The sequence below is a fragment of the Hippoglossus hippoglossus genome, chromosome 19 (genome assembly GCF_009819705.1).
Source record: "Hippoglossus hippoglossus isolate fHipHip1 chromosome 19, fHipHip1.pri, whole genome shotgun sequence".
Classification (NCBI taxonomy): domain Eukaryota; kingdom Metazoa; phylum Chordata; class Actinopteri; order Pleuronectiformes; family Pleuronectidae; genus Hippoglossus; species Hippoglossus hippoglossus.
Genome location: NC_047169.1, coordinates 6,960,396 through 6,986,959, shown reverse-complemented (window position 1 = coordinate 6,986,959; position 26,564 = coordinate 6,960,396). Strand labels below are relative to the sequence as shown.

Genomic DNA, 26,564 nt, shown 5'->3' with positions numbered 1-26,564 from the left:
TGCCCACCTGGTGCTGCTGGTGGTGGTAGCTTTTATCATTTCATGCCAGATTAGCTTGAAGAAGAGCTTAATGGAAGCTTTTGAGAAGAATAATCACCTGAAAAAGTTACGAAACTACTGTATTTTGAAGTCAGCGATATAACTGAAACAACAGGTCAACATCTGTGGTTTTAAACTTTGTTCCCCTCCGAGATTTTCTTCTCGTCAAGACACCTAATCTGTGCACTACGCACTCAGGCTGGAGGTCGTCCTGGTCCTCTCTTCATTCACAGTATGTTGGACTTCACACTGTGAGGTCCCCTGGGATAAAGTACTGTTGAAGCTGACAGGTCATTTCCATGCAGCTGTGTGAGGCCGTAAAGAAAAGATGTGGAGCACGCTGTTGGCCTGAAGTTTAGAGTGATAAACAAAGACATGACACTTAAAGGCAGCTGAAAGGTTTATAGATATATAGATTTAATATCTGCTGTCTTGATTGGTCGGCTGAAGAATCATTAGTTAAAATATTTTTCGATGGCTTTTATGAGACGATCAAAAGCTAACCTCAGTATCTAGTGTTTCTTCGTTGTCCTAAGGTTTTTGGCGGTCGAGCCAACACCCGTCTCCTAGTATATGGTGTTTGTTTACGATTTCTACTTACAGTATAAAGGGCGTCAGGTCAGAGGGAGTATATAAAGCAGCCTTTACGACTTGTGCTCTATATTCTGGCTGATGAGTGCTGGTATTTAAAGAGCTGCTGTAAAACCATACACCAGCTTTCACTACCAAGACCACACCTCTACAGATATTGTGTGTAGAGATAAAGATGCTGAGTTTCTAATGCTTGAACTTTGTATAAATCTATATCTATGAATCCTCCAGTTAGCAAATGCATAGATATTAATACCAGTATATGTATACCTTCAAAATAAGATGTCCGAAACTCTTTGCAAAACATTACTTTGCACCTGCAGAACAAATTTACATTTGAACTATATTTATAAATAAGTGTAATGGGACTTAATGCAGCTTAATGAAATGAATGTTTATCACCAATGAAGGCAATTAACGGGTGATAATAATAATAATAACCTTATATAGAAACATATTACTTTTTCATATTGAGCCTTTAAACTCTGTGTGATAGCCTGGTATAATAAAAAGATCAACATGTTGATTGCAGATTAATGATAAATTCATGCAAAATGGTAACATTTGCCTTATTCAGTTCCATATAATCAAGAATTCTACTCAGTGTCGGTCACAGTGAAGGTAAACAGTTACAACCATGAGAGTTAATGACTCAGTGTTCGTTTCAACAACAACCTCTGATAAACCTCCCAGTATCATCATAGATTTAAAGGATCTGTGGTTAAGCTACACTTTGCAATACACCCTGTAGGGCTGATGAAAGGCTTTTAGTGTAGGTCCTAACTGAATGGACCCTCAGCTGCCGACTGCAGGTGCCACACTTCGCTCTGTTGGAGCACCAGTCACTTCAGCCATTTAGTCTGCAGCTCTGCAGCACAGGACTGGGTGCTGCTCCCAGCTGCCCACTCAGGTGCCAAACCGGCAGCGTAGCGCAGCGCTGGGCCGCGGTACAGAGCGCCACCAGAAACCAAACAGCTGCTGGCTGCCGGCAACCTGTTTAAAGTTGTTTGGTAATGGGTCTGTCAGCTGCCAACTCCAGCTGACCACATAAAGATGAGTAAGGGCAGCAGGACGGATGTTTCTAGTGGGATGGAGGGTTGTGGCACCGATGTACAGTTATTAGGCGTCGTCCAACAGGAGCATCTGAACAGTGCTCAACTTGGACTAAAAAACGATGGCAGAACTTTAAAGCAGCAGACTGAGGAGGATGCTACTCCCACTTCTATATGACCAACCTATTTATTTTAAGATTAATATCTGCAATTATTATCTGTATTTGTCAGAAAACCCTTCATACCCACATACACGCATGGTATGTGAGACATGTTTATTTTATAATGTATTCATGGCTGTAAACTGTCATGACTTCATTATTTTACCCCCTTAGACATTTGTGCTATATTTGATAATAATTAGCGTGTTTATTTTTGTTTCTTGGCCAAAAACGTTCATCATTGAGTATAAATGAACGTTCTCTTCCAAATTTTAAGAATTTCCTGAAACAAATCACATTCAGGAGTCTGCAATGACCTTTGACCTCCATTTCATCCTTGAGTCCACTTGGAGCTTTATTCCAAAATTTGAAGAAACTCCCTCACTGTGTTTCTTAGATATCACATTCACAACAATGGGACGGACTGAGGGACAACCCGACAACTCAATGCCTTCGGCTGAGACTGCTGCTGGCACGGAGGCACAAATATTAGTAAACCGACTTCTGGTGATTTTGTCTCCTTCCATCTCATCCCTGAAAAGAGGGAGCTTGTCGATGCAAACCGCTTCAAAGTGAGTGAGACGGCCCACACCTCGCTCTGACTGACCCCTGTCTCAACATCATCGCTGGTTTGATGGCAGACTTAACAGACTCAAGACTTTGGAGGCGAGAGAGAAAGTCTGAGCTGCTGCCAGACTGAACTGAGACATATTTGTACCTCAGACAGTCTGAGAGCAGCAGTGTATTTCTGCCTCTGCCCCGGGGCTTGTTTCTTTTTTTTACAGGAAAACAATCAATGTATCAGGATGAAAAATGGTTTCACTTGATGTATGGACTAGGAAGTGTATTGTGAAAATGCTTTGGTGACACACAGATATAAGAGGCAGTGAACTGGATGTACTAAAATGAAAAAAGCTTTGTAACAGCTCAAGTAGTAGCTGAAATAATATTTTGTTGAATGTGAATTTGTGTGTTTCAAGGTTTTTGTCTCTGTTTTACACCATTGTTGTTACAATCTTTTATTTCCTCCACCAAGGATGTTACGTTTTTATCTTATTTGTTTGGTAGTCAGCAGGATTATGTAAAAATCTACTGAACCGAGTTCCATTAAATTTTGTGGAAGGGTCCAAATAAAAAAATCCAGATCTAATAAATTTAAATGTGGTTTCATGAGGAGACTTTTTACTTAAACGTTCAATAAAAGGTTAAGTAGTTTAAATATTTTGTGACCTGCCAGATTTGTCAATTAACGATAGCCTGTTTTGCACAATTGTCTGTGTCAAACCATTTTTATAGTCAGATAAAATGAGGGCATCATTACAACCGTGTGACCCTGTAGCATTCGTGTGATTGGCTGCTACACAACGGTTGATTTCATGCCCCATTACTTCTCTGCATTTTGAAATTCAGATGAACAATTCTTCGGCACGTGTGTGTTGCGGTGAAGGTTAAGACTAACACCTGGTTGTGTTGAAAATGTTCTTCTTTCCTTCACCAGCAGTCACTCGCCCACTGTTAGACTTTACCCTCAAAAATCTGTGTTGATGGGCTGCTGCTTTGAAGTCCATGTTGCTGGTCGGAGGCTGATGGATTCCAGTGAGCACATTTCCATTACACTTTCATCTCCCCACCAGACAAATTGAATTTTTATAACAGAAAAGATTTTAAAAATAATGGCTTCTGTTGGCGGTGGTGGTGGTGGCGGCGGCGGCGGTGGTGGTGGCGGCGGTGGTGGTGGTGGGTACACTCAGCGAGGCGGAGGATAAAATGTGCAACACAATGAGGACTTAATTGATGCCATTATCATATGAACAGCACCAAAGCAACGAATTCGCTCAGACTTTCGGGGGTGACATTTCCACATTCACAGTGAAGCCCGTGCTGAGCTGCAGCTTGATTTATGCTGTCAGTCTGCCATAACCGCTCAGCCATTACAGGTATTAAGGCGGCGCGCTCTCACAAAGAAACATGTCTCTTTGTGTACCCCGGGAATCAGCTTTTATCGTCTGATTAACAGAGAGACACTGGAACAAGATACTTATCTGTTGTAACGCTGTGTTGTTTGCCTGAGAGACAGACCGCTCTCCTTTCAGCTAGTGGATGTTTTATTCGAGCCCCTTTTTTAATGGGATGTCAACGATTTTCAACACATGCGTTTGGACATGTTGAAATGTGTACGTGCAGATAAAGAACGCGGTGGCCGAAGGATAAATGAGTCCAAGTGATAAGCATCTATTTGTGTAGCTTTGAATTCTCAGTTTGCTTCAGTGAGAAATTCAGCTTTACTGTAGAAATGCATATTAAATTGCAATAAAGAAAAAGAGCAGTACTTCTCTTCTGCTGCTCTGTTGCCCCCCTGTGGAGGCATCGACAACATACACACCACACTTATAAGGGGGGGATTTATTCCTTCTATTCACATTAATTTTCAACTCTTATATTTACGTTTATTTACCCAGGTAGTCTCTTAATTAATCCTCTCTTTAATGACCTCCGTGACCTTTTTTTCTCCATCCAGATATGAAACGCCCCAAGAGCCCCGACAGTCTGGACAGCAGCCCCCCTCTCAAGAGTCAGGAGGTGCAGGAGGAGGAGGAGGAGGAGGAGGAGGAGGAGGAGGAAAAGAAGGTGGGTGCAGGGTACAGGGCCAAACGGGAGCGGCGACACAGCATCAGCAGCGCCACCATGTGTCAGGTGTGCAACATACAGCTCAACTCCAGTGCCCAGGCCCAGATCCACTACAGAGGGAAGACGCACCAGAGGAGGCTGCGGCGACTTGCAAAGGCCGTCAGCACAGGTAGGGATAAACTTGATGAGAAATAAGTCTGTCAACCAGCTAAAACTCAGGAGAGTCTTGATCATTAAACAAATTAAATCAAGTTATATATTAAAAATCAGGTTATAGGAGATGAGGCCCCACCAGTGAGACATCATCAGGACCCATGGATCATCTAAATGGGACGGGGCAGCCTTTTATTTTTATTAATTACACCTGCACCATTTGTCTGATGACAAGTTAAACTTAAACTTCTGTTGAATCCTGACAATGCAGCCTATTATTAGAGATGAACAAAGTGTTAGACCCTCACCAATGTAACTCATAACTTTGATATTTGCTGACCACACTACAAACTGCCTGAAAATGAGTTTAATCACCCACTCTGAACAAAAAGAGAACATCATGAAGTGCTTCAAATTGATGTTTACTGAGGGGCGGCTTTATCATCACTGCTTCTGTTATTTATTTTTTTATCCGCAGTGTTTTAATAAATTTTTCTTCATAGAATGTCTGTTTACGAGTGAAAGAAAGAGATTCTGTGAAATTGTTTTGTCTTCAGCATGTTCATGTGCTTTGACGTGGAAATGTCGAAAAAATCATGGACGCTGTCACCAAAATGTTTTATATATGTGTTTTTAGAACATTTGCATAATACTTGGATAGCTCCATCCAATATTTGCATAATAACTAAGAGCAAAGAAAAGGGACGAAAAAACCATAGGGACCTTTTGGTGACGTGCATTTTGACAGGGTCACATTAGAAGCTATTATTTATAATTGATTGTAGAATTATGTTAATTGGTTTATAAGTGATGACATCAGCTACTCTGCAAATTGTCGACCGTTTCCTCCGTGTTGTTGGGACTTGAGACGGCGTTCACGCGAATTTTGCCAGGGAACAAATTGTTCCAGATCATCCCGACAATATATGAACGCACAGTGACTCTCATGCTTCTTAACATCGAGACATTTTGCATATGCAGAAGATTTTACAACCTAATGATGCATAGAAAACAAAAAGATCCTAAGTTTGGAGACGAACCAAAACAGAAAAGCTGTTTCTTCCCTTTGGCATTTATTCTGCAATTTCAGTTTTTCTTCAGGCGTATTTTACAGCTATATACACAGACAAACTGCATATGACTAAAATTACAATATATCAACTTTTACCATCCAATGAAAAAATTGGACTTCTGTGTCCTCCCTGAAAACGAACACATCAGACCTACGAGCTTTCAGAAACATCTGACACCTGAGGTCTTGAATATCACGAGAGGCTGTGCTCACATGGACTCTTGGAACGCAGCATCACTCTAAACAGTTCATTCAGGTGTTTATCTATTTTGACTTGAAGCTCTCTCTCTCTCTCTCTCTCTCTCTCTCTCTCTCTCTCTCTCTCTCTCTCTCTCTCTCTCTAAGTCTCCTCAGCTGTGATCTTGTAAACGTGCACACTCGAGCAGGCGTTATGTGCTCAGAATACATTTGCCGCTCCACAACATCCCCCCCCCCCCTTCGCCGTTTCCGAGCATTTTCTGCACACCTGTTTGTACGAGAGGCCATAAATCACCTTCACTCTCCACCACCTGTCACTCTGCCGCAGTGACCAGCTTGATCAGGCAGCAAGAAAAAAAAAGCCTCTCATCAACAACCGGCCAATAAAACGACACGTTTAATGTTGATTTATGACTCTGTCCCCCTCGGTGGACTCGCCACACATATTTCCACCAGATTAGATTATTACTATATCCATTGTTTAATGTCTCCCTTATCTCGGGCCTCATTTTGTTATCGTCAGATTGTTATCGACTTCTTCGGTGTCAGATAATAGCCTGTGGGCATCATCATTCATACTTAAAAGTGCAAGGCTGATGATTTTGAACACACTTCAGTAGGAATCTGGGTCAGTGGCCGACTCCGTGGTGCAGGAACAGACACCTGTGGGAATGTTAACACTGTTCCTCCAGGTGGACGGAGGTGACTAGTGAGTGTGTGTGAGAGAGGAGACGTTTCTGAAATCACCTCACCAAGTGTTTTTCTAAAGTTATTTTACACTATTAAAGGTTTGTTGTATTCATATGATGTACACTAAGGCGGCACGCAGGCCTCACAGCGAGATGGTACCTGGTTCAAATCCCAGCTTTTCTACGTGGAGTTTCCATTTTTCTCCCCGTGTTCCCGTGGCTTTTTTTCCGGGTCTTCTTCCCACAGTCCACAGACGTGCAGACTGGGGTTAGGTCAACTGGAAACTGGAAATTGACCATAAGTATGGGAATTAATAGTTCCTCTATATGTTGGCCCTGTGATACACTGTTGACCCATTCAGGGTGTTGCCCTGGCTTTGCTTTAGCCGCGAACCTCGCAGTGTAAGCAGTATACATATATGTATTATGTTGATAATGTTATGTTAATCTTGATGAATTTTATATGTTTAGTTTGGTTATTGTCTAGTCTCACATTTTATTATATTATTCTAATGGTGTCCAATCTTCTTTCTGTTTTATTTTTTAGTTAAAAAAAATGTCCAGGTTCCAGTGACTCTTCAATCTGTCTGTCTGTCTGTCTGTCTGTCTGTCTGTCTGTCTGTCTGTCTGTCTGCAGGGTTTTGTTGTGTGCTGAATGATGTCAGTGTCTGACCGTGTCAAAACAAACTGAGAAAGAGTATATGTTTTTATTTTATTTTTCTAATGCGACCTCCATTTTGCTCCAGTTTGCTTGCAAGACAGCAGAAAGCGATTTGTTCTCTCAGATGAAACTCTGCCCAAATTTCTCTGAAACAAGGATTCTGCTGCAAACAAAGACATGTAGATATATTTGGACACAAGAAATTAACACCACCGCAACTATTTAAAATGTAGTTTTTGCAAAAAAAAGACGTCCAAATATTAGCTCTGCGTCGACATCATCATCGCTGTACACCCTCGACCTCCTGCAGGCCACAATGTCAAAGCCATCTCATCCACTAATTGATAGTTAAGATGGGACTGGCTCATTGGCAGCGAGTGTCGGTCCCTCGGGGGAAACGGCCTCTCATTTCCCCACACACGCCGGACACAGAGCGATTTTAACACCTGCCTTGTTTGAACCGGTTAAATGAACCATACAGGATTTGACCCATTTAGTTTGGGTCGTTGTGAACCTGACAATAGCTCAGACAAATTGAGCAGCAGAGCAAACAACTGGCCTGGACTTAAATTAGCCGTGCATTGGTTTATTTGGTGAAAAAATGCAACATGACCATAGACAGGACATAGAAAAAATTGCTTGTAAATTCTATTTTGAAGATTCTTCTGCCATATTCATGCTTCCAAATAAAACATTTTCAGTCCTCGAACGGGGTCTCACTAACTGGTTTCTCAGCGAGCCATTTTCCCGGTCGTCTATTTCACAGTGGAGAGGAGGAAAGGAGGACGAGCCAAGTCAATTAAGGTGACTGTTAATATAATGCAGACTGTGCTGCAGTGACACCAGCCTAATAATACCGGTTCCCTTCTCACAGCTGAACTAACTTTCCCTTTTATTTAGCTGCATGAAGTGATTGCTCAAATGAAAGTATATACGGTGGCTCTTCTGAAAAGAGAACGGGAGAAAAGCCCTTTGCTCCTCCTGCTCTCCGCACTAAGCGTCAGGACCACGGTACTGTTCAGTTCAGGGGTTGCGCTTTTTCTCGTTTTCTGTAAATTTGCTACAGTTCAGCTTCAATCGGTGACATGAAGCCAGATCCAGTGATTTATTTTCTCTGTCTTTAATATTCTCAACATTTTTATTGATTTCTCCGGGAATAATTCAGGGATTTACATTTTAAAATGAGACATATTTATGGGGACTGATATTTATGAATCTGCAGTTTGTGGATCTACAGAATTTTATTGTGGTCTCATGAGGAGACACTGCGGGCCTGGCGCTCTCCTTTATCTTCCATCATGTCCATTTCCTTTTGGAGAAACCACAACTGTCACTGGTTTGGTCATTGATAGATGGACAGATTATTCATCCTGTCGAAGACTAATAATGTGTCTTGGTATGTTCACTTCATATTTGCAGTTGTATGTGCCTGACATGGAGCAAGAGTGAGGGAAATGAGATTTGTCTTCCCTATACAGCTTTTTCTTTCCAGGCTTGGTAAAAAAAATTCAGGGGCTACTTTGCACAGTTAACACCACAGATGTTGGTGCAGACGCTCTGCCAAGAGGTGGATTAAATGACATAATTTAATCCACCTCCGGTTAAAAGTGTAACGTGACTGTACTCTGACTCGTCTTTGATTTGATTTTTCAAAGTTAGACTGCTCATACATCGGAAGTCAGAGAGTTGACCTACATTTCCTGTACCGTTTATAACAATTTCCTCTTTGAAAGAGAAAATTAAGCCTTTTTCTTCCTGCTCAAACGCTTCCCCCTCACAAATGGAAAATCTCTTGAATCTCCCGTTTACCAACATACTGTAGATGCATAGTTCCACAAAAAAAGCACCTGCAGTCGGAAATACAGTATTATTGTGTGAGCTGCAAAATAGGACATTTATCAGCTGGAGTTTGGTGCTTTCTTGACCTCGTTTCATTTGCTGTGACAGAGGCTGCAGAGAAAATGCAGCGATTTTTAAGATGTCACTCGATCTGTCATCAAGGATACGTCTGCACAGTGTGAAGTCCTGCAGAGAGAGAGAGAGAGAGCGTAATCTGGAGATGCAGACACTGGGGGGAAGGGAGGGGATGGTGGCTGGTTCTCCATTTCCAAATTTGTAATACTTCGTGGCTGCCAGGACTACAGCACCTAAATCCTGATCACCTTAAAGCACACGCCTGTTGTACAGTATTCCCAATGGCTGTGTCATCTAAACAGGTCACAGATTACTCAGGGAGCTGTACCTGGATCTTAGACTCGAGTGAAACCAGTAGAGTTCCTGCTCAGTATTCTAGATGACAGTGCGTTGGGGTTGTTTGTGAGTCATTACCCTGCATGAGAAGCAGAGTCACGTGGCCTGAGCAGTCGGTGAATGTATCTGAAGCCTTGAAAATGAACTCGAACAATGCTGGATTTATCTGGACTGGATTTTTTGAAATTGTATGTTTTTAGATGAAATAATGATTTTATAGTTGCATTCGTATCTGAAGTGTTGCTATATGCAAAGCTCTGCAGGGAGTGGACTTTGCAGAAACAGGCTTTTAAAATAATTTCCCTCTCGGTTTCTTTACTCTCTGTCTGTGATTTTCATAAGTAACTGTCATGTATTTACATGCAGAGTCTATGTTGGTGAATAGAGGTTCGCACAGCCAATGCTCAGTAGATCTGCAGCCATGATGACCGATGTGCTCGAGGCCGACTCCCTGCTCTTTCATTTGAATGCAGCAGCCGGAAATCAAGTGTAAAACTGTCAGGGTTCGTCAGTGTTGTGCTTCCACACCACACTTATTCAAGTGGACAAGGAGCCAGCTAGGAGCACACAGGGCAGACACAAGCCGTGAAACAGTGTGTGTGTGTGTGTGTGTGCGCGTGTATCTCCACAACACTTGTGACATTTAAGGCCTGGTTTTTCTATAGAGACTGTGAGAATAATTGTGTTTATTTGAAGTGATTATAGTGACTGTGGAGTGAATAACAATGCACTGAAGGCCTGGCCCCTCCCGTCGGCGGCGTTCAAGCCTCCGTGTTGCCTCCACAAATCAAAACCAATGTGCATCTGGAGCGAGTCGAGTTTTCAGATGCAGTTAAAATCGTCCTCTTCAAAAACTAAAAGCACAGCTGCCCATTTTGAAGCAAATGTCTCATGCAAATGTGAAATGACCTGAAAGCTGTAACAAGCTGCAAGAAATATAGATCATTTAAAGTAAAATTAATGTATTTATCCATGCTAAACTTAAATTATACTTATTGTATATTTATACCTTATACCTACTGTCACATTTCTGTTGAGTAGTTTTATTTTTTAGTATTTTTTTGCATAGTTCCCTTCCATGTTTACCATCTTGCAGTCTTCTCTTCTTTCCCGTCTGTGTTGGCGTTTTGCTGCGTTTCCTGGCACAGTGACGCCACCTGTTGATCAGCGGACTAGTGTGAAACCATTGGCAGGAGTATGTGTTGCATCACCTGCAGACTCATAAAAACTGCTCTATTGTACTAATATAGGACAAATACTCCCTTTGAATAGCTGGAATAGTTTTCAAACTGAAGTGAGTGGTGTAAAATTGCATTATTTCTCTTTGAAATTGAAAATGAAATGTACTTACCATAGTTTAAATACTTATTCACCTTTCATCACTGCCAACAGGATACAATGAAAGTATTGGTCCATTATGATGCATCACACCCTTTAAGCATTTCACTTATGAGCTGTGATTATCCCTGAACAATGTGTCATAGTTTGAGCTAAAGCTTTTAAAGCTGCCAGTTGTTGGACAACTGTTGCTAAGGCAGGTGTCTTTTTTTTCTGCTGCTGCATATGAATAAAAAACACAACCCCAAAACAAAATTGCTGCTGCACCAGTGAAAGAAATTATCTTGAAAGTCGAAGCTGCTGCAAATCGGCTCGAAATTCAGAATATTCTCCTCTGATCTTTTCCCAGTGGAAATGCAAAGACCATTTCTGTGCAAATTACAATGCATCTGGAGCCCTTCAAGGTAAATATGTTGCACAGAGCAGTAAAATGCTTTATTCATATATAAAAATGGCCTATTTGGATTGTGGCGGAGCGTGACGAGGAAACACGGATCCCAGACTGCAACTCCGCTCTGCAGCATCAACAGAGTAATCATGGACAGATTAGTCAGGAAAATGAGCAGACTATTAGGTGAACAATAATCTGCTCCATCTGCTCAGTTCACGGGGCAAAACAAATAAAAATACATAAATCTCTGGTGTCTCAACAATTACAACTATGATCTTAGACCTGAATAGATAACAATATGTATCTGTAGCAATGTAAATGGAAGTATATCAACAACCGACTGAATACAAACGTATATTTTGTGCGTAGTAATAAAACTGATCTGTCAAATTGAATTTATATTGTTGTGGTTTCTGTCGTCTCGTCTCATTTCACCTCATCGCGTTTCCGCTTATTTGACAACGTCCGTGAACGCTCCCTTGTTTTTTTTGTATTATCGTCCATTTCTCTTCGCAAACTTCCTCCAGACCTTTCATAACAACCCCCACACGCTGCCCCTTTAAATGTGTTCAACAAAACCTCTGAAAAACACATCTTTATACAAATGGTCTGATATGACCAGAGCTGTGTGATGACTAATGTTCAACAAATCTGAGGTGCTGTGTGTCAACTGCTGGCTTTTTAAATTCTGTCTCCATTGCTAAAAAATACTTTAAACAGTAGAATATTTTTGGCAGAAAACGAATATGTTGTCTACAAACATTTTACTGATATGTTCGGTGAAATATCTGTTAACATTTCCTCATTATATTATTAGAAAATACAGTTGTATAAACCAGTTGCCTTTTGTTTTACTTCACAACAAATTCATTTAGCAAATTTGTGGTAAGTTGATACAGTGGTGCAGCGGTTTTTGCAGGAACAAGGTTCTTGGTTCAAATCCTAGTTTATCCATGTGTGGGTTTTTTCTCAGACTACTTAAGATTTCTCCCACAGTCAAAGACATGCAGATTCATTAGACTCTAGATTTGACCATCAGAGTGAATGGGATGTTGTTTGTCTCTCTAATGGTTAGAAATGTGTGGAATATAAACGTGAATTCTATGGGACAATATTTCCTTTCTACCTCCTTCTATTGTTACACTTAACATTTACAATTAACCTCTCCTTGTCTCTGGAGGCCACAGTTTCCCTCGTGCAGGAGACGGTACACACTCACCTACTCACTTTGAATATTCAGATTTATCTTTCCCTCTTCTGGCACTGCATCCCAAAATACAACATTATAACCACTTCAGGCCCCCGCGCGAACTATTAGATATTATAAATATTTATAAATGTGGGGTGTGGAGGTCAAAATAATATGTCCTCTAAAAGTGTTATTACTAAAAAAATATTACATTTGGTTTGAACACTGAAACACATGCTGTTTGATGACGACAGCGATTATATCAGTCCCACTGAAGAAAAATTCATTTTCGCTGCAGAACTAATTATTTATAATCAAAGTGAACCTAACAATCAATGATCACAAACGCTTAACAACGCTCAATAACCTCAGTTCACGTGGCGTGTGTCATTTTAATGTGGATGGTTCACAGCTGCATTATGAGCACAAGTGTTTCAGAATGGAAACAGACTGATAAACGATGCCTATTGTTGTCATGACAGGAAGAAAATTACATTTGAGTGTCCTTAAGGGAGCAGGCAGGTGGGAACCCTGAATGGAGAAGAGTGCTGGTGGGAAAAAAAAGGAGAAGAAGTGGAAGATAAAGAAGAAGATGAAGAAGACGAAGAGGGGGAGATGTGGGATGTTCATATTGTTAATAGCCAGTCCTCTGCCAGCTCTCTCTCTCTCTCTCTCTTTCTCTCTCTCTCTCTCTCTCTCTCTCTCTCTCTCAGCTCTTCACCCTCTTTCCCTCACACTCTCTTGCTCTTTCTCTCTCTCTTAGCTCTTCACCCTCTTTCCCTCACACTCTCTTGCTCTTTCTCTCTCTCTTAGCTCTTCACCCTCTTTCCCTCACACTCTCTCTCTCTCTCTCTCGCTCTCTCTCTTTACATACGCAGAGGCATACACACGCTCGCAGCCTCTTTTCTTTCCCCGCTCCTTTTCGTGAAGGGCGCCGTGATCGGCGGAGCATGAGGCTTTTAATTGAAGCACATGTGTGTCATTCTTCAGCTGCGGCGGTTTGGTTCGCAGCCAGGATGTGTCATTGACTGAGGGAGGACTGAGGACTGAGTGCCGCTTCACCTCAAGAGTTAAAGAGAGTCAGAGTGCAAGGAGAGAGGATAGATCCAGAAGAGAGGGGGGGAGCAGGTTATGAGCGACGAGGCAGCTGCACTTTGTTGGTTTTTTTGTTGAACTTCTGTGATGGGAGATACGCAGGCAGGAGAAGCTTGATATCGGAAGAGAGCTGCAAGCGGAGGAATCACCAAACTCGTGGAGATGCTGTTCGGTAAGACTGATGTTTACTCTTACAGCATGTCAGCACCTCTTGTGTATGGGAATACAACAATAGCTGCCGTTTTGTCATCCATCTGCTTAAATGCATGCAAGTGTGTCACTGTGCGCTGTTGGACTTACCACATCTTTGCTCAAGGGCAGGTTCCGTCCTCCTGCCCATGCACCATCTGCCCCCTCTCGGTTCCCCTGCATCCTAAATGAGTCCCCGGCCTGTTTGTTTCTCTAATTGACCCCTTTATGATGGAGCCAAGTGTGGAGTTCATACAACGCCCCCCCCCCCCCCCCACCGTCCATCCCAGATGTGTCGAGCCATTTTTAAAGCCACTCAAGAACAGCCCTGATATCATTGTGTAGATTGCTGGCAATTATGTCTTTGCCTCCCGAGGGAAATATGCCCAGATTAGCTCGCATAATTGGAGCCTGTTAAAGATAAAGGCAGTGTGGGGATTTGTAGTCATTTGTAGGTTGTTGGGGTTGTTTTTTTTTTTCCAGTGAAAGGAACAAAAGGCTGATTGCATTTAGAGTTTTTTTTAATTTAGAACCACCTTAGTTTTTCCAAGTTAAACTCTTATTATATCAGCACACGTTGATGGTACGTGCAGAAGATCGACTTAGTTTGACCTCTGAATGGATACAAATTAAAGACCAAACAAGAGTTTAATCTTGATATATATGTGGAGTTAAAAACGATTAGTTAACAAAGACGAATCATCTTATTAAATATGATTTTTTTTTTCCTGCTTTATATCCTCTTTATCTAATAATTCCAGAAATCTCCTCTCTGTCTGGATGTGGAATGCATATATCTCTAGAACCATCTTATCAGCTTCACGCCTGGCAAGTGTATTGTTAAAGGCCCAAGCAGGTGCGGGGTCTAATTTGGTGCAATCTGGACACGAGATACATTCAACATTAATGGACTTTGAATAGACAGCGCTCTTTAGCAGCCACTGGGACGTGAGGTTGTCGATTTAGACAAAAGCATTTTCACGACAATGGCAAGTCTGGGGTTCTGCATACTGAGTCAGGTTTGAATGAACAGGTGAACAGCTTTTTGTGCAGCAGTGATGGTGCAGCTCCAGGGTTTTGTGGCCAGTCTTTTATTTGCCGTGCCTCAATTACTGCAGATACAGTTTCAGAAAGTAAGTTCCAACCGGCATCACCACAGGATAAACAAACAGTCCACTCCAAACAGACATGATTAGAACAGACACGGCCCTAGTGTCCTTAAATGTGAGCATGGAGGAATTTGCAGGTTGCAATGAGCAGTTTTTCCTATTTTCTGACATTTTATAGATGTTTATAGATGTTTTAGCCAAGAAAATAGTGACTATAATCCTCATTTACAGCCCAGTGTTTTGAATTTGAAATAAAAAGTAAAAATTGATTACTTATTCACTTCATTTCTAATCTTGTAGGCTCCTAATCTAAATCGCAGGTTTGAAGTACTATATGTGGTAAACATAAACATACTGATATACTTGAGAAGCTTATGGAAACACACACACAGACTCAGTGCAGCGTGAGCCTGGATAGAAATGCTAAGAAGTGTCTGTGCAGCAGCAGCAGCAGCAGCAGCTCTGGATGCTTTCTTCTTTAAATGGCAGATTAGGGAGATCAAAAGGAAACAGTTGGAGAGGAGATAACTGTAGAGTTTTGCCTGGTGGCCATGCAGCAGCTGTCCTCACCCCCCCTCACCCCTCGTCAAGGGCTCTGTTCAGGAGCTGTGCTGACAGACCATGTGCACTATTCCATTCTCTGTTCAGCATCATATGTACGAGATGTGACACCATGGGAAATGCCTTCAAAATACAAAAAAGAGAAAACTGAATTCTGAGCCATGAGGTCGACGCGTTTCTCTCTCTCTGAGTAAAAGAGGCAGTAGAAACTGGAGGCAGAAGGAAATTTCAAGAGCAGTCTACCGCGAAAAATTGGATAGAATCATCATAATGGATCACAACAGGAGCACAATAGTGCAATATATACACAGCGGGGGGCTTTGTTTGCATGTATCATAGCACATGCAGCAGTCAGCGATTGCAAAATAGAAGGCACCTACAGTACGACATGCTGAATGGTTTTAGTAATTACGTGATGCGAGGTACACAGAACAATTGCCCCTCGGTTGGAAATTAACTGCGTTCAGTGGTGTGAGACGCCGAAAATTGTGACTGCTGCCACGTCGTTGGCCCGAGTCTGGCTGGGGGTCTTTTGTAAAAAATATTTGTGTAGCGCTTTTTCAAAAAACATGAAACCCTGAATCACTCTATTGCCTGTGATGCAACAAAACACAGGATCGTAAAAAAAATGAAGAAATTAGATTTCGATTGAGACGAAACACTGATAAATATACTTGAAAGGGTAGACAAATAAACAGGGTTTGGAAAGTGAGTCTTAAACCAGGATTTAAAAACATCCACACATTAATTCATTCTGACGTTGCAGAATAATGTATTCCAAAGCTTTGGGGCACAATGTCTCCTTTAGTTTTGAGTTAAGTTGTCAGCTCCCTGTTCCCCCTCCTACATGTTTTCTGTTGCTCTCTATTCTCAACAAACAAATGCTGAAAGTATTACTTTTGATGGTAAGTTAATAGGCAGTGATTAAAATTTATATAATAACACTTATACCTCTTATACACAAAAATTAGTGGATATATGTAGTTTTTCTTTAAAATGTTTGGTTGGTACCGATAAAAAACTGCAGTTGACTTCTTTTGGAGGAATTTGCCTTTCGGATTTATTTTTTTCCCACAGTGCGTCATGTTCAATATCATGAATGAACCGAAAACTGAGAAGCTCTCATCTCGCTGCCTTGAAGCTGATGTTGCATTTTGCACGAGATAAAGTAAAAGTCGCTGTTGGTACGTTTTCCCCAAGATTTAAAAAGCATCAAGTACACAAACGAAAAGAAGCAGCATCAGCAGGAAGAAGAAAGTGGTCATCTGGGTGTCATGTTTCCATCACTGCTGATTGGAGCCGAAGCTGATAAAAACCAGTGTCTCCTGCAGAGTCATTTGAACTGGGAGTGAATGCTGTTTCTATCCATTCCCATTGAAGACAGAAGCCAGATGTTAGTGGGTGTAAGTGGGTTTTTTGACCAGGAGAAAAGTGGCTGTTTCATTCCCTTTTTGAAGCACGTGAATCTGCAGTGAACTAAAATCCTGATGGTGCTTGTGCTGAGCTCCGTTGTGTTTTGTAATAAACACAACATCCTGTAACGCAATTTGCCACCCACACGCAGAAATCATTTACTATATATCAGAGGTTAAAACACCAGGGACTCGCTTTAAATTGCAGCAAATGATCTTTGTGTGATCAGCTAAAAATAACCTGCTGCAGGTTACAGTTTACATCAGACACTTGCTTTCACAAAGCACAGTCGTGTTTCTCGTTGTTCTCAGTTTATCTACTGGTCTTCACTAAAATCTATCAAAAATATAATTTGACCATTTACCAAGAATCTTCCTATACTACGCACTAGAGGAAAGAAAACTGAAAAAGCAAAAATATGTCTCCTAAGTTTTTAGGGTGGCGAGAGATGATCCTTGTTTTCTTGTGACGTTATGGAAAATGTTTCTGGAGCCGGAAGTTCATGAGTCAGTTTAAAAGGGACCATTAATTCTCCTGTTGGGGCTCGTATTCACCATCCTCCAGCGTTAATGAGTCATTACTCTAATCAAAGGGTAATGAATATGGCACAGTATGGTTTTAATTGTAATACTGATACTGCAGATTATCTTTGAGAACAAATTTAATTAGTCTGCTGTACTTTGACTCTGCGCCGTGAGTCGGTGAGAGTATTTGAGTTTATTTGTCTCTGCGGTTGTCATCAAGTACATTCTGATGCGCCAACTTGACTTTGATTTACTTTTGTACACTTTTATATTTAAGTGAATGTACAAGCTTGTATGTAAATGACCACATATGCTCAGGAGCGCCATACTTCTGCTGGAAGGAGCCATTAGAGGATGTGGTCATAAAACGATAATCAGAGAGGCTGTGGCATTCAAACCATAATGGGCCCAAAGCGTGCCGAATAAACATTCCCACACCCTTCCCACCGCCACCGCCACCACCACCAGCCTGGACTGTTAACACAAGGGAGGCCAGGTCCATGAATTAATGCTGTCGATGCCAAATTGTGACCCTGCCATGTGCGAACCTCAGCAGAAACCCAGCCTCATGAGAACAGGCTACGTTTTTCCCGTCGTACGCCTCAAGGTTCGACGTGTTGTGCATTCGTTGATGCTTTCCTGCTCCCCACAGTTGTAAATAGTGGTTTTCTGAGTTACTGTGGCCTGTTTGTCAGCTTGAACCAGTCTCTCGTCTTCTGAGTCTTAGGATTTTCATTATTTTACTTATCTTATGTTTTATCCTATCCACAGATTTTATGTCTAACATTGTACTTCTTATGTCTTCATCCATGCTTGTGTTGTCCTCCTTTACCCTGATTGTAAAGCATTTCGGCTTAACTCGTGTTGTTTTGTGTTATGTGCTAAGTATAGACAAATCTGGTGTGAGTGGACTCGATGTGGAACTATAAACTGTGTAGTTTTGTGGTAGGGACATGTTTCCTGACCTTGTACTTAGAGCATCAAGACCAACTTATTTCACCAAACACTAGATAAATATGGCAGCTGATGTAATTTTGAGTGTGTTGTTCCAAATCTTGCATAAAACTGTTGCCCTCCTTAACCTCAGCCAGACTGACAGAGGCTGACAGCCCCAATCAGTCATTGTGAAGTGTTGACAGTGTGAGTTTGATTAGCCTCACTGGTAATGACTGTGGGGGACACACACACACACACACACACACACAAAAGCTCTGAGTGCTTACCCCCAGTATCCAAACCATGCAATACGCGCTGTGAACACCATCAGGAAAATGTCCTGAGCATTCAGAGCATGTAGGAGACAGATATAACGTCTTTGTTTAATCATAATCAGTGGAGTCTATGTGGCGACGTGATGTTATCTTACATCTAACTCCCCATGGTCATCTGTCTTCTACTCTTAATACTTAGAGTGCAACATAAGTGCCAGTACTTTCATTGGAGTGTGGCTACAGGGACGTGATGTGAGCTTTGAGAAGACTGAAGTTTGAATGGCACGATTGACGCTTTGCACTTATGATTCATCGCGACAGTAAAATCTGAATTAGAATCTTTAGAAAAACATTTGCTGTTTGACAAGCTTGGATCCCCACAGTTGTGTAATTGAGTTTAAAAGATCAAGCGCTGTTGAAAGTCGACGATCTGTGGAACAATATTTCTGTTCAAAATCATATCAAACTTCAGGCTGCACAAGTGACTGCATCGAAATGAGAGAGACATTTTTCCGAGTTTATCTTAGGACTGGAGCTGAAAGCCAAGACCCACCACGTCATTTTAACGATTTAGACACATGCCACGGATTTCTGTTATATTCTGGATTTGGCAAAAATTCCTGCAGCCTCAAGATATCGGGTGACCAGGGATCTGCTGCCATCCAGCATCAGAGTGTTCCCACCAGACTGTGAGAGGCTGATCTCAAAGACGACATTAAATGGTCCTTTAATGTGTTAGAGTTTACACCAACTGCTCAGGGGCTTTTGTGATTAAAGTGAAATCTGATTTCTTTATTTTTCCAAATAATAACCCCTGGGATAGGGGCTGGGAAAAACATTACAGAGAAATAATCTGATGGAGATGCAGAGTAGATAAGTGGCAATATTTCCCTGACTACGAGGAAAACACTGGAGAAAAGGCAGAATTGATCAAACTTTATCTTCGTTCACCGAGACACAATCTGTCCATCACTCAGAGGACATTCATATGGCCGGCGATGCCCCATGATTCATTTCCAACTGAGAGAGAAACTATTAACATGTGTCGAAGAGGTAAAAAATGTATGTGCAGCCCCACAAATACCTGGGGATGAAAATCAAATGTGACAGGTTTGACCATAGAGAAAAATAGATAATTGTGTAATGCTCTTGCATAATACCAGAATAAATTTTCAGCAACATCAATACGTCTTCACTTCCAACTAAACCTGGTCAATTTGCATCTGCTGCAGCTTTCTACAGACTTCCATAGAAAACGCACCGCTTCTAAAATTTGTTTTGCAAATGTTTCCGAACAGATAAAGTAAAGGTAGCACTTTCGGTGGTTAACACAAGATGAGCCTGCAGAGAAACAGAGGTAGAAACAGAAAGAAGAGGAAACTGAAGTCTCAACAACAGCTGTGGCCTCCACTAACTAGGAAAGTACCTGATTATTCTGCCTGCACTCTGCCCTATTCATCACAGGTCTAATTTAGTTTTTTTTATTTCTATTGTGTGCGTGTCTCCCTTTTAATTCTTTATGTATGAGTTGGTGGGTTGTGACTCATTGTCTGTATCATCACTGCAGCAGTGCACATGGAGTGATCGTTACTCCCTGATGTCGGTTCGTTGGTTTAACACTTGGGTCCAGAGGAAGAAGCAGCCGGACACATTGTCATTGACGTTCGGATGTTCACTGTACCCTGAACATTTTTACGTGACATACTGACTTTTTCTCAGCCACAATTTGCTCATGATTTCTCTGTAATCACTTTACTCCATAACTCGGAAACTAAAAGCTTTATTTCCTTGACATTTCCTGTGGATATTCACGGTCCACTAAGGCTTGAATCTGGACTCAATGAATCACCCGTCTAATGGGGAGATTGGAATAAGACGAGACATACCCAGGTTCTATGCGAATATAAGAAGTGAATCTGTATAGTTTTTACAGTTACCTGACAAGATCCAGTGTCCTTCTGGGGCCGAGTTCTGTCATAAAAAGAAAATATATTTGCTTCAGCTCAACTAAATCAGTCTAGATGGGATCCAGCCCTCTGTGGTAAAATGACTGTTTTAAATCACTACCACTGGGGAGTGGACAGTGACACCGATGCACCTTCAAACTGAAGTTGTTCACCTGTAGCTCTACCTCTGTCTGAACCCTGTAGCTACTCAAAAAACGTACCCTCTAAGTTTTGACATACGTGACATTGGATTTCCAAGTACATCCTGCGGGTCGCTGTGCCTGACCAGCTGCTGACCGAGCACATTTCCTGCGTTTTCCTAATCTCCCTCCGGAGTGGTGACAGACGATTGAAGTCAACTGTTACACGGTGGCTCAAGTGCTGCATGTGCTTCGGTTTAAGACCCAGACGTGAACGCAGGCTCGCTGAGACACAAACTGCTCGTTCTGTCAGCAAAATGCGTTCAGGTTTTGGTATTTTGCTGAAACGCTGACATAAATGAAAATGTCGTGCCTCCGATTCCGACGACGTGCCTTGAAAATCGAGCCGAAAATGCAAAACCTGCTGAAATATGCAGCTGCCAGGAGACATGACATCGCCCCCCCCCCCCCCCCCCAAAAAGTTGAATGTTGCAAATTCAAATGGACTCCATTAGGATTCAGTGCAACACACTGTCAAGGTGTGTGAGTATGATTATGTTAGCTGCAGTGAGGTATGTAAGATTGGAGTTGAGCGGTGGTGTTTGACTCTTGCACTCTATTTAGGATATTTTATATTATTAGAAGGCTCCAATCTTTCTCTGGTATGTTTTTATATGTTTCTCTTGAACTCCCAGATTAAATGGAGCAGCGTCATCAAAGGTCAAGGTTGGTTGTTTTTGAACATGTCAGATGCTAAGCTTTGATTGGACAGTTTTTTTGTTCCAGGATGCACTTTAGTAAACTCTGAAGTGACTAACTTTGAATCTTCATTTACCAGAATAATCGATTCGGAAAAACTTTGCTTATCTTAAACAAACAGGCCGAGCTCTTAAAAGCACAGTTTCTGTCCTGTTTGATAAATACACGGATGCTGGCGGCTCCTCTGTAATGTAGCCCTGATAAACATCTTTCGAGGTGCACCAGCAAATATCCTGCGACTCTCATCTCCGAGGCCACTAACGTAAGATGCTCAGCAGGCAGGAAGCCAGCCTCGCTGCAGCTCGGAGAGGAGCGCTGAGACAGAGAGCTGCTAATTACTAAGTTCATGAGGCGAATAAAGCCGCACACAGACTTCAAATATCAATAAGCGTGTGCTGCACATCTGCTGACTGCCATTCAGCAGGTCTGATTGGACTCCGTGCTTATCTCAATTCAAGCAGATGGCGGCAGTTTATTTTAAGTGGGATTGATACAGATGTGCAGGAAACACAACAAGCGCAGCTCTGTCTGAGTCGCAGTGATCGTGTATATATGCTCATTTCCCTGCAGATCGGTCTTATCTCTGTGTTTGTTTACGCACACGGTGAAAAAGATTCAGAATCGCTCCAAACAACCTTCGTGTGTTTACCAAATTTCATTTTCTGTTTACCTGCTTTCAAAAGATAACAACTTCTTTACATAATCAAGATGTGGAAATGATTGATCATTGTGAGATTAATCAAATGATGGTTGAAACATACAAAGGCTGTAACTTTCCAAATGGGGGCAGTTGTTGAATACACTGTAATTGGTGCATGTATTACTAGAAAGAATGTCTTGTGGAACCTGTGGAAATGATGTAAACAAACAGCGAGATGGCAGCCTCCTCTAAAGGTCAGGTTAATCAGATAGCATTACATTGTGTAGCTGATCTACTGTCGCACACTGGAGACCTGATGAATTTTCAATCTCTTAATTGTTTTTGGTGTAATCGTACCGTGGGGACATTAAAAGCTGCCGCTTGTGGTTTTTGAAGAGCAGACCCACACTCTTATTGACTTTATTCTTCTTTGACCAGGAGACACCTAGTCCTGGATTTCACATTGAACAAATTCAATAGAAGTTTATGGACCCTGGTGTGGAAAATGTTGAAAGTAGGACAGATTTCCGTGGGGAGCCTGATCTGGGCTGGATGGTGCCCTGCAGGTAGAAACTCTCTGGAAGCCGCCGGCTCTGCCAGCTGCAGCTGCACGAGTTTAAATAGACGCTGACAGCCAGTGGGAGAATTTGCCTGTTGGCTGCCAGTCGTGGCCTAAATGTACTTTGTCACAATAAAGATGATTTATTTAAAGACCACACAGTGCAAGGTGGGGGCAGTGTTTTTAAGCCATCATGGAAATTAGGCCTTCACTCTCCAGCCTTTTGTTTCCAATGGAGAAAGCTCAGCGGAGCCGTCAATGGCAGTTTTAATGGATGCTAATTCATCCACCAGAGCTCATCATAAATGCCTATCTCAGTGCCTGTTGTGTAAGCAATGAATGGCATCAACATTACGGCCAAAGCAGCAGCAGCGCACTAACCACTTCTGTTTTATGACTCACAGAGGCTGTGTGCGTCATGCCATTGTGGCGTGGAAAACATACCATTCAATTTTCATTATGCGACAATGTGTTTTGCAGGCTTAACAGAAAAAATACAGTCAAAGAGGCTGCATTTTTCTCGGCATTCAAATTCCACGTTCCTCAGTGCTTAATCTGGCCTATTTGATTAAACCATTTGTTATGACTGAGTGCTATTCTGCAAATAGAAAGATTAGTGTTCGTTAGAGATAGAGGGAGTGGGATTTTCTGATGGGCACCGTACACACTGAATAAAGTGTGCAGCAGTGACTTACAATGGCTTTGTCATCTATTTAATTTTTTACACATGTTATTAAGATATTTAATAACAAGAGTGAATAGTAAATTAAAATGTGATTTCATTACAGCATCTTTATTAAGTGCTAATGTCAAACATCTCAACAAACCATTAAAATGACACTGTACGTTTAGATTCACTCAATTCTACTACAACTGTTAATATTTATTAAATGAAAATTGGATTTGTTAAATAATTTAGCCTTTTTTATTCAGCCTTTTTACTTTATAGATTAGTCATCTGTAATGTTGACTGTAGGTTCTATGTTTTCAAGTTTGATATGAAATTATCATTATATTAATTATAATCTGGGTTGTATTTTGTGTTTTGTTTTACAGGAAAAAGCGAACACACAATATTCTGTATTGCAGCGTCGCAACACAATAACATTCAACACAAAGGAAAAGGGAGAAAGTGGTTGTACATTTACAAATACGTCCAGTGCATATATTCAGTGGTAAAAATAAAGATAAGTAAATACTTCTAAAGTGGAAGAAAAGCTCATTGTCCTGTGAAAAACCAGGTAAACATCAGGTGTTAAATTGAAGAAGATTCAACATCCTCTGTAGCTAAATGAAACACTTAAAACCGTATTAAACTATCTGAAAAAGCTATAAAGCTTATTACATAGCTGAAATCATGACTTTAGCTCTTAGCTCATGAAAAGTTTTTGGAGATACTGTACAGGATTAACGACAATAGTCTGAACACTACAATGTTAAATATCTTATTTAGAAGGTAAAGGTGACAAATGTGAATCTTGAGGCCAAACCTGTGGGGTTAAGTCGGAATGAGAATGAAAACTTTGATATATAACATCTATAATAATGTGAGAAAAGGAGGAAAAATCATCTGCACGTTCCTCCTGCATCTGTCCTCCTGCATCTGTCCTCCTGCATCTGTCCCCCTGCATTTTGTCTCGCTCTAGTTTCACTGACACCACAGCAGCTCTGGTCTTCGTCACTTCGCCTAAATCTGCTCTCATCCTCAAAATCCGTGGATCACCACTTAACGTATGTGGCTGGCGAAAACATTTTGGATGAGGGAAGTAATAAAAGTGATTAACACCACACATAGGAGGCTCACGGGGGGAATGTCGGTAGGTGAAATGTGACTCTACCTCCAGGACGCCATGATGTTTGAGACGGAAGACAGAGAAACTGGCTCAGACAGATAATGCTATGAAATGCATTCACCATGAAACGAGCCAAAGCAGCCTTCTCCTCTGATGCCTTCGCTCTGATTCGTCGCTATGTGAAAGCTTCTCATCCTCCCCCCCCACCCCATTTTTTCCCCTCGTTTCATGGAAAGATGCCATTTCCCTCCCTCTTTGATTGCTGTGATGTTGAGTCACCCAGAGTCTAATCCTAGACACAATAGAGATTAAGCTCCCCCTCCCGTTTTTCTTCTTCTTTTTTTTCAAGGTGCTATAATTTCTCCAGCTCATAATCTTGTATCCCTTCTCAAAGCGGAGAGGTTGGCTGCTGTGACCTACACTCCCAGCCTCCATGCAAAATCTGTCTTTCCTGCATAGAAAAAGAAAGTGAATGGAGATTAGCGAGCAGGAACTGGCTCATTTTAATATGTTGAATTTCACACATTAAGAAGGGGGAAATCAAAATTGACAAAAGCGCAATTCCCTGCTCAATTCCCTGCTTGATACACAGACGTTAATGGATTAAACTGTGTGGTTGTACGCTGCAACCTGCAGTGACTGTCATGTCCAGCTAACTGGCTTAGACCTGCACATGGAAACCCAGCCTGACTTTAGGGGCCATGGTGTTTTTTTTAGCGAATATACAAACCAAGCAATTGGAAATATGACTTCTTTTTTTTTTAAGCTGCATGATATTTTTTTGGCGGCAATATCTCAAGTGACCACTGGGACAAATTGGCAGCAAGCATTGACTGTATATAAATCAACCAATCAGGACTCAGTCTCAGTCAATCACGACGTTTCCCCCAGATTTTATAACATCAAACAACTAATTAAAACCAAACTTACTAGAAAAACATTTATATTTGTTTTCATCAGCTGTTTTTTGTTTGTTTTTTCTTGTATATGAGCTTATCTGCTTAACTAATTCCCTCCACTGGACCTTTTTCTTTAAGGTAATGGGTTCTTTAATCAAGTTCATGACTTTGACTCCATGAAGTTCTAAAAAACTAATCAAGTCCTGCTGGGTAACACATTACAAGAATGATTAAACTAATATAACCACAGCTTTAGACCAATCTTGTCGGATTCGCTGGGATAAAGCCTTCGTGACGCCCGGACACAAGCTCTCCGCTAGTCTCAGACTGATGCAGTTGTCATTTTTTTGCATCGTGCACGTTGTTCAAAAAGCAAATGCACTTTGTACTATTCACTCAGATGGTTAAACCAGGGCCCAAATTGTGGATGCAGATGAGATGGTAACTGGAGGCACAGTCCTGTCAGAAGCATGTTCCTCTGCTCGCCTGATCCACATTTACACAGACGATGGCAGTTTCTAGTTTGTTCGGTGAAAACGCAGTTAATTAAACATCTCGCTCTGCCGTGCTTTGTGAATATATGCAGAGCAGATTAATGAGATCAATTTCAGATTTGTGTGGGGGGGAATCAATGTCCCCAAAAGTCACACTGACAGGCAGATTAAGCACATCGGCCTGGAAGAGGAGGGGAAAAGAAACTGTCTCATCTGTGTCTCTCTCTCTTTTACTTTCCCCCAGTTCTCGCTGCTCCGTCATTCGCTGTTTATTCAGTGTAACACAATTCAATATACTTTATTGAGATCGGCGCTACATTAACAGTCCTGGTGGAGCATTTGAATGAAAATGGAATTCATCAAAAACAAATTCAATCAGTGAACACGTGTTGCTTTTGTGTGCGTGCGTGTGTGTGTCTTTTGCATACGTGTGTGTTTCCCAGGGAGATGTGTTGCACATTGTACATGCACGATCAAATACACAGTAATAATCATAATCACGCCTCTCATTTCATTTTCAAATCGAAATACTTGCAAAGTACCAGAGTGGCTGTAATTCCTGAATACATAAAATAAACAGTAATGTTTATTTGATGGGGATAAAAACAATTTCTTCATATTTCATATTGTTTTCCACTCTGTCTTCCCCTCGGCAGCTGTGTTCTCTTCTTCTTTCGATGGCCAGGACCCTCCTCTGTGATTCTGTATTTATCTCTGGTCACATGCATCTCCTCTTTGTAGTGAAGAGATGCGCCTGCCAATTATTATTCATGGGTTTTACTCAAATAGAAGTTGTTTCAGTGCAAGTTGTGGTTTGTTG

The 26,564-nt window shown here is 41.5% G+C and overlaps 1 protein-coding gene across 4 annotated transcripts in view; it reads left to right on the top strand.

The window, feature by feature from the left end:
* The first annotated feature begins 4,363 nt into the window (after positions 1-4,363).
* Positions 4,364-26,564, top strand: part of LOC117752513 (zinc finger protein 385C-like) — a 34,271-nt gene continuing 12,070 nt past the window's right edge. For 3 of the 4 annotated variants that reach the window (XM_034569869.1, XM_034569868.1, XM_034569867.1), the window contains exon 1: positions 4,364-4,640. In XM_034569869.1, coding sequence (XP_034425760.1) covers positions 4,364-4,640 — 277 coding nt within the window. Of the gene's footprint in view, positions 4,641-13,269; positions 13,680-26,564 lie in introns of those variants that run through there. The other variant, XM_034569870.1, reaches the window with a different exon arrangement.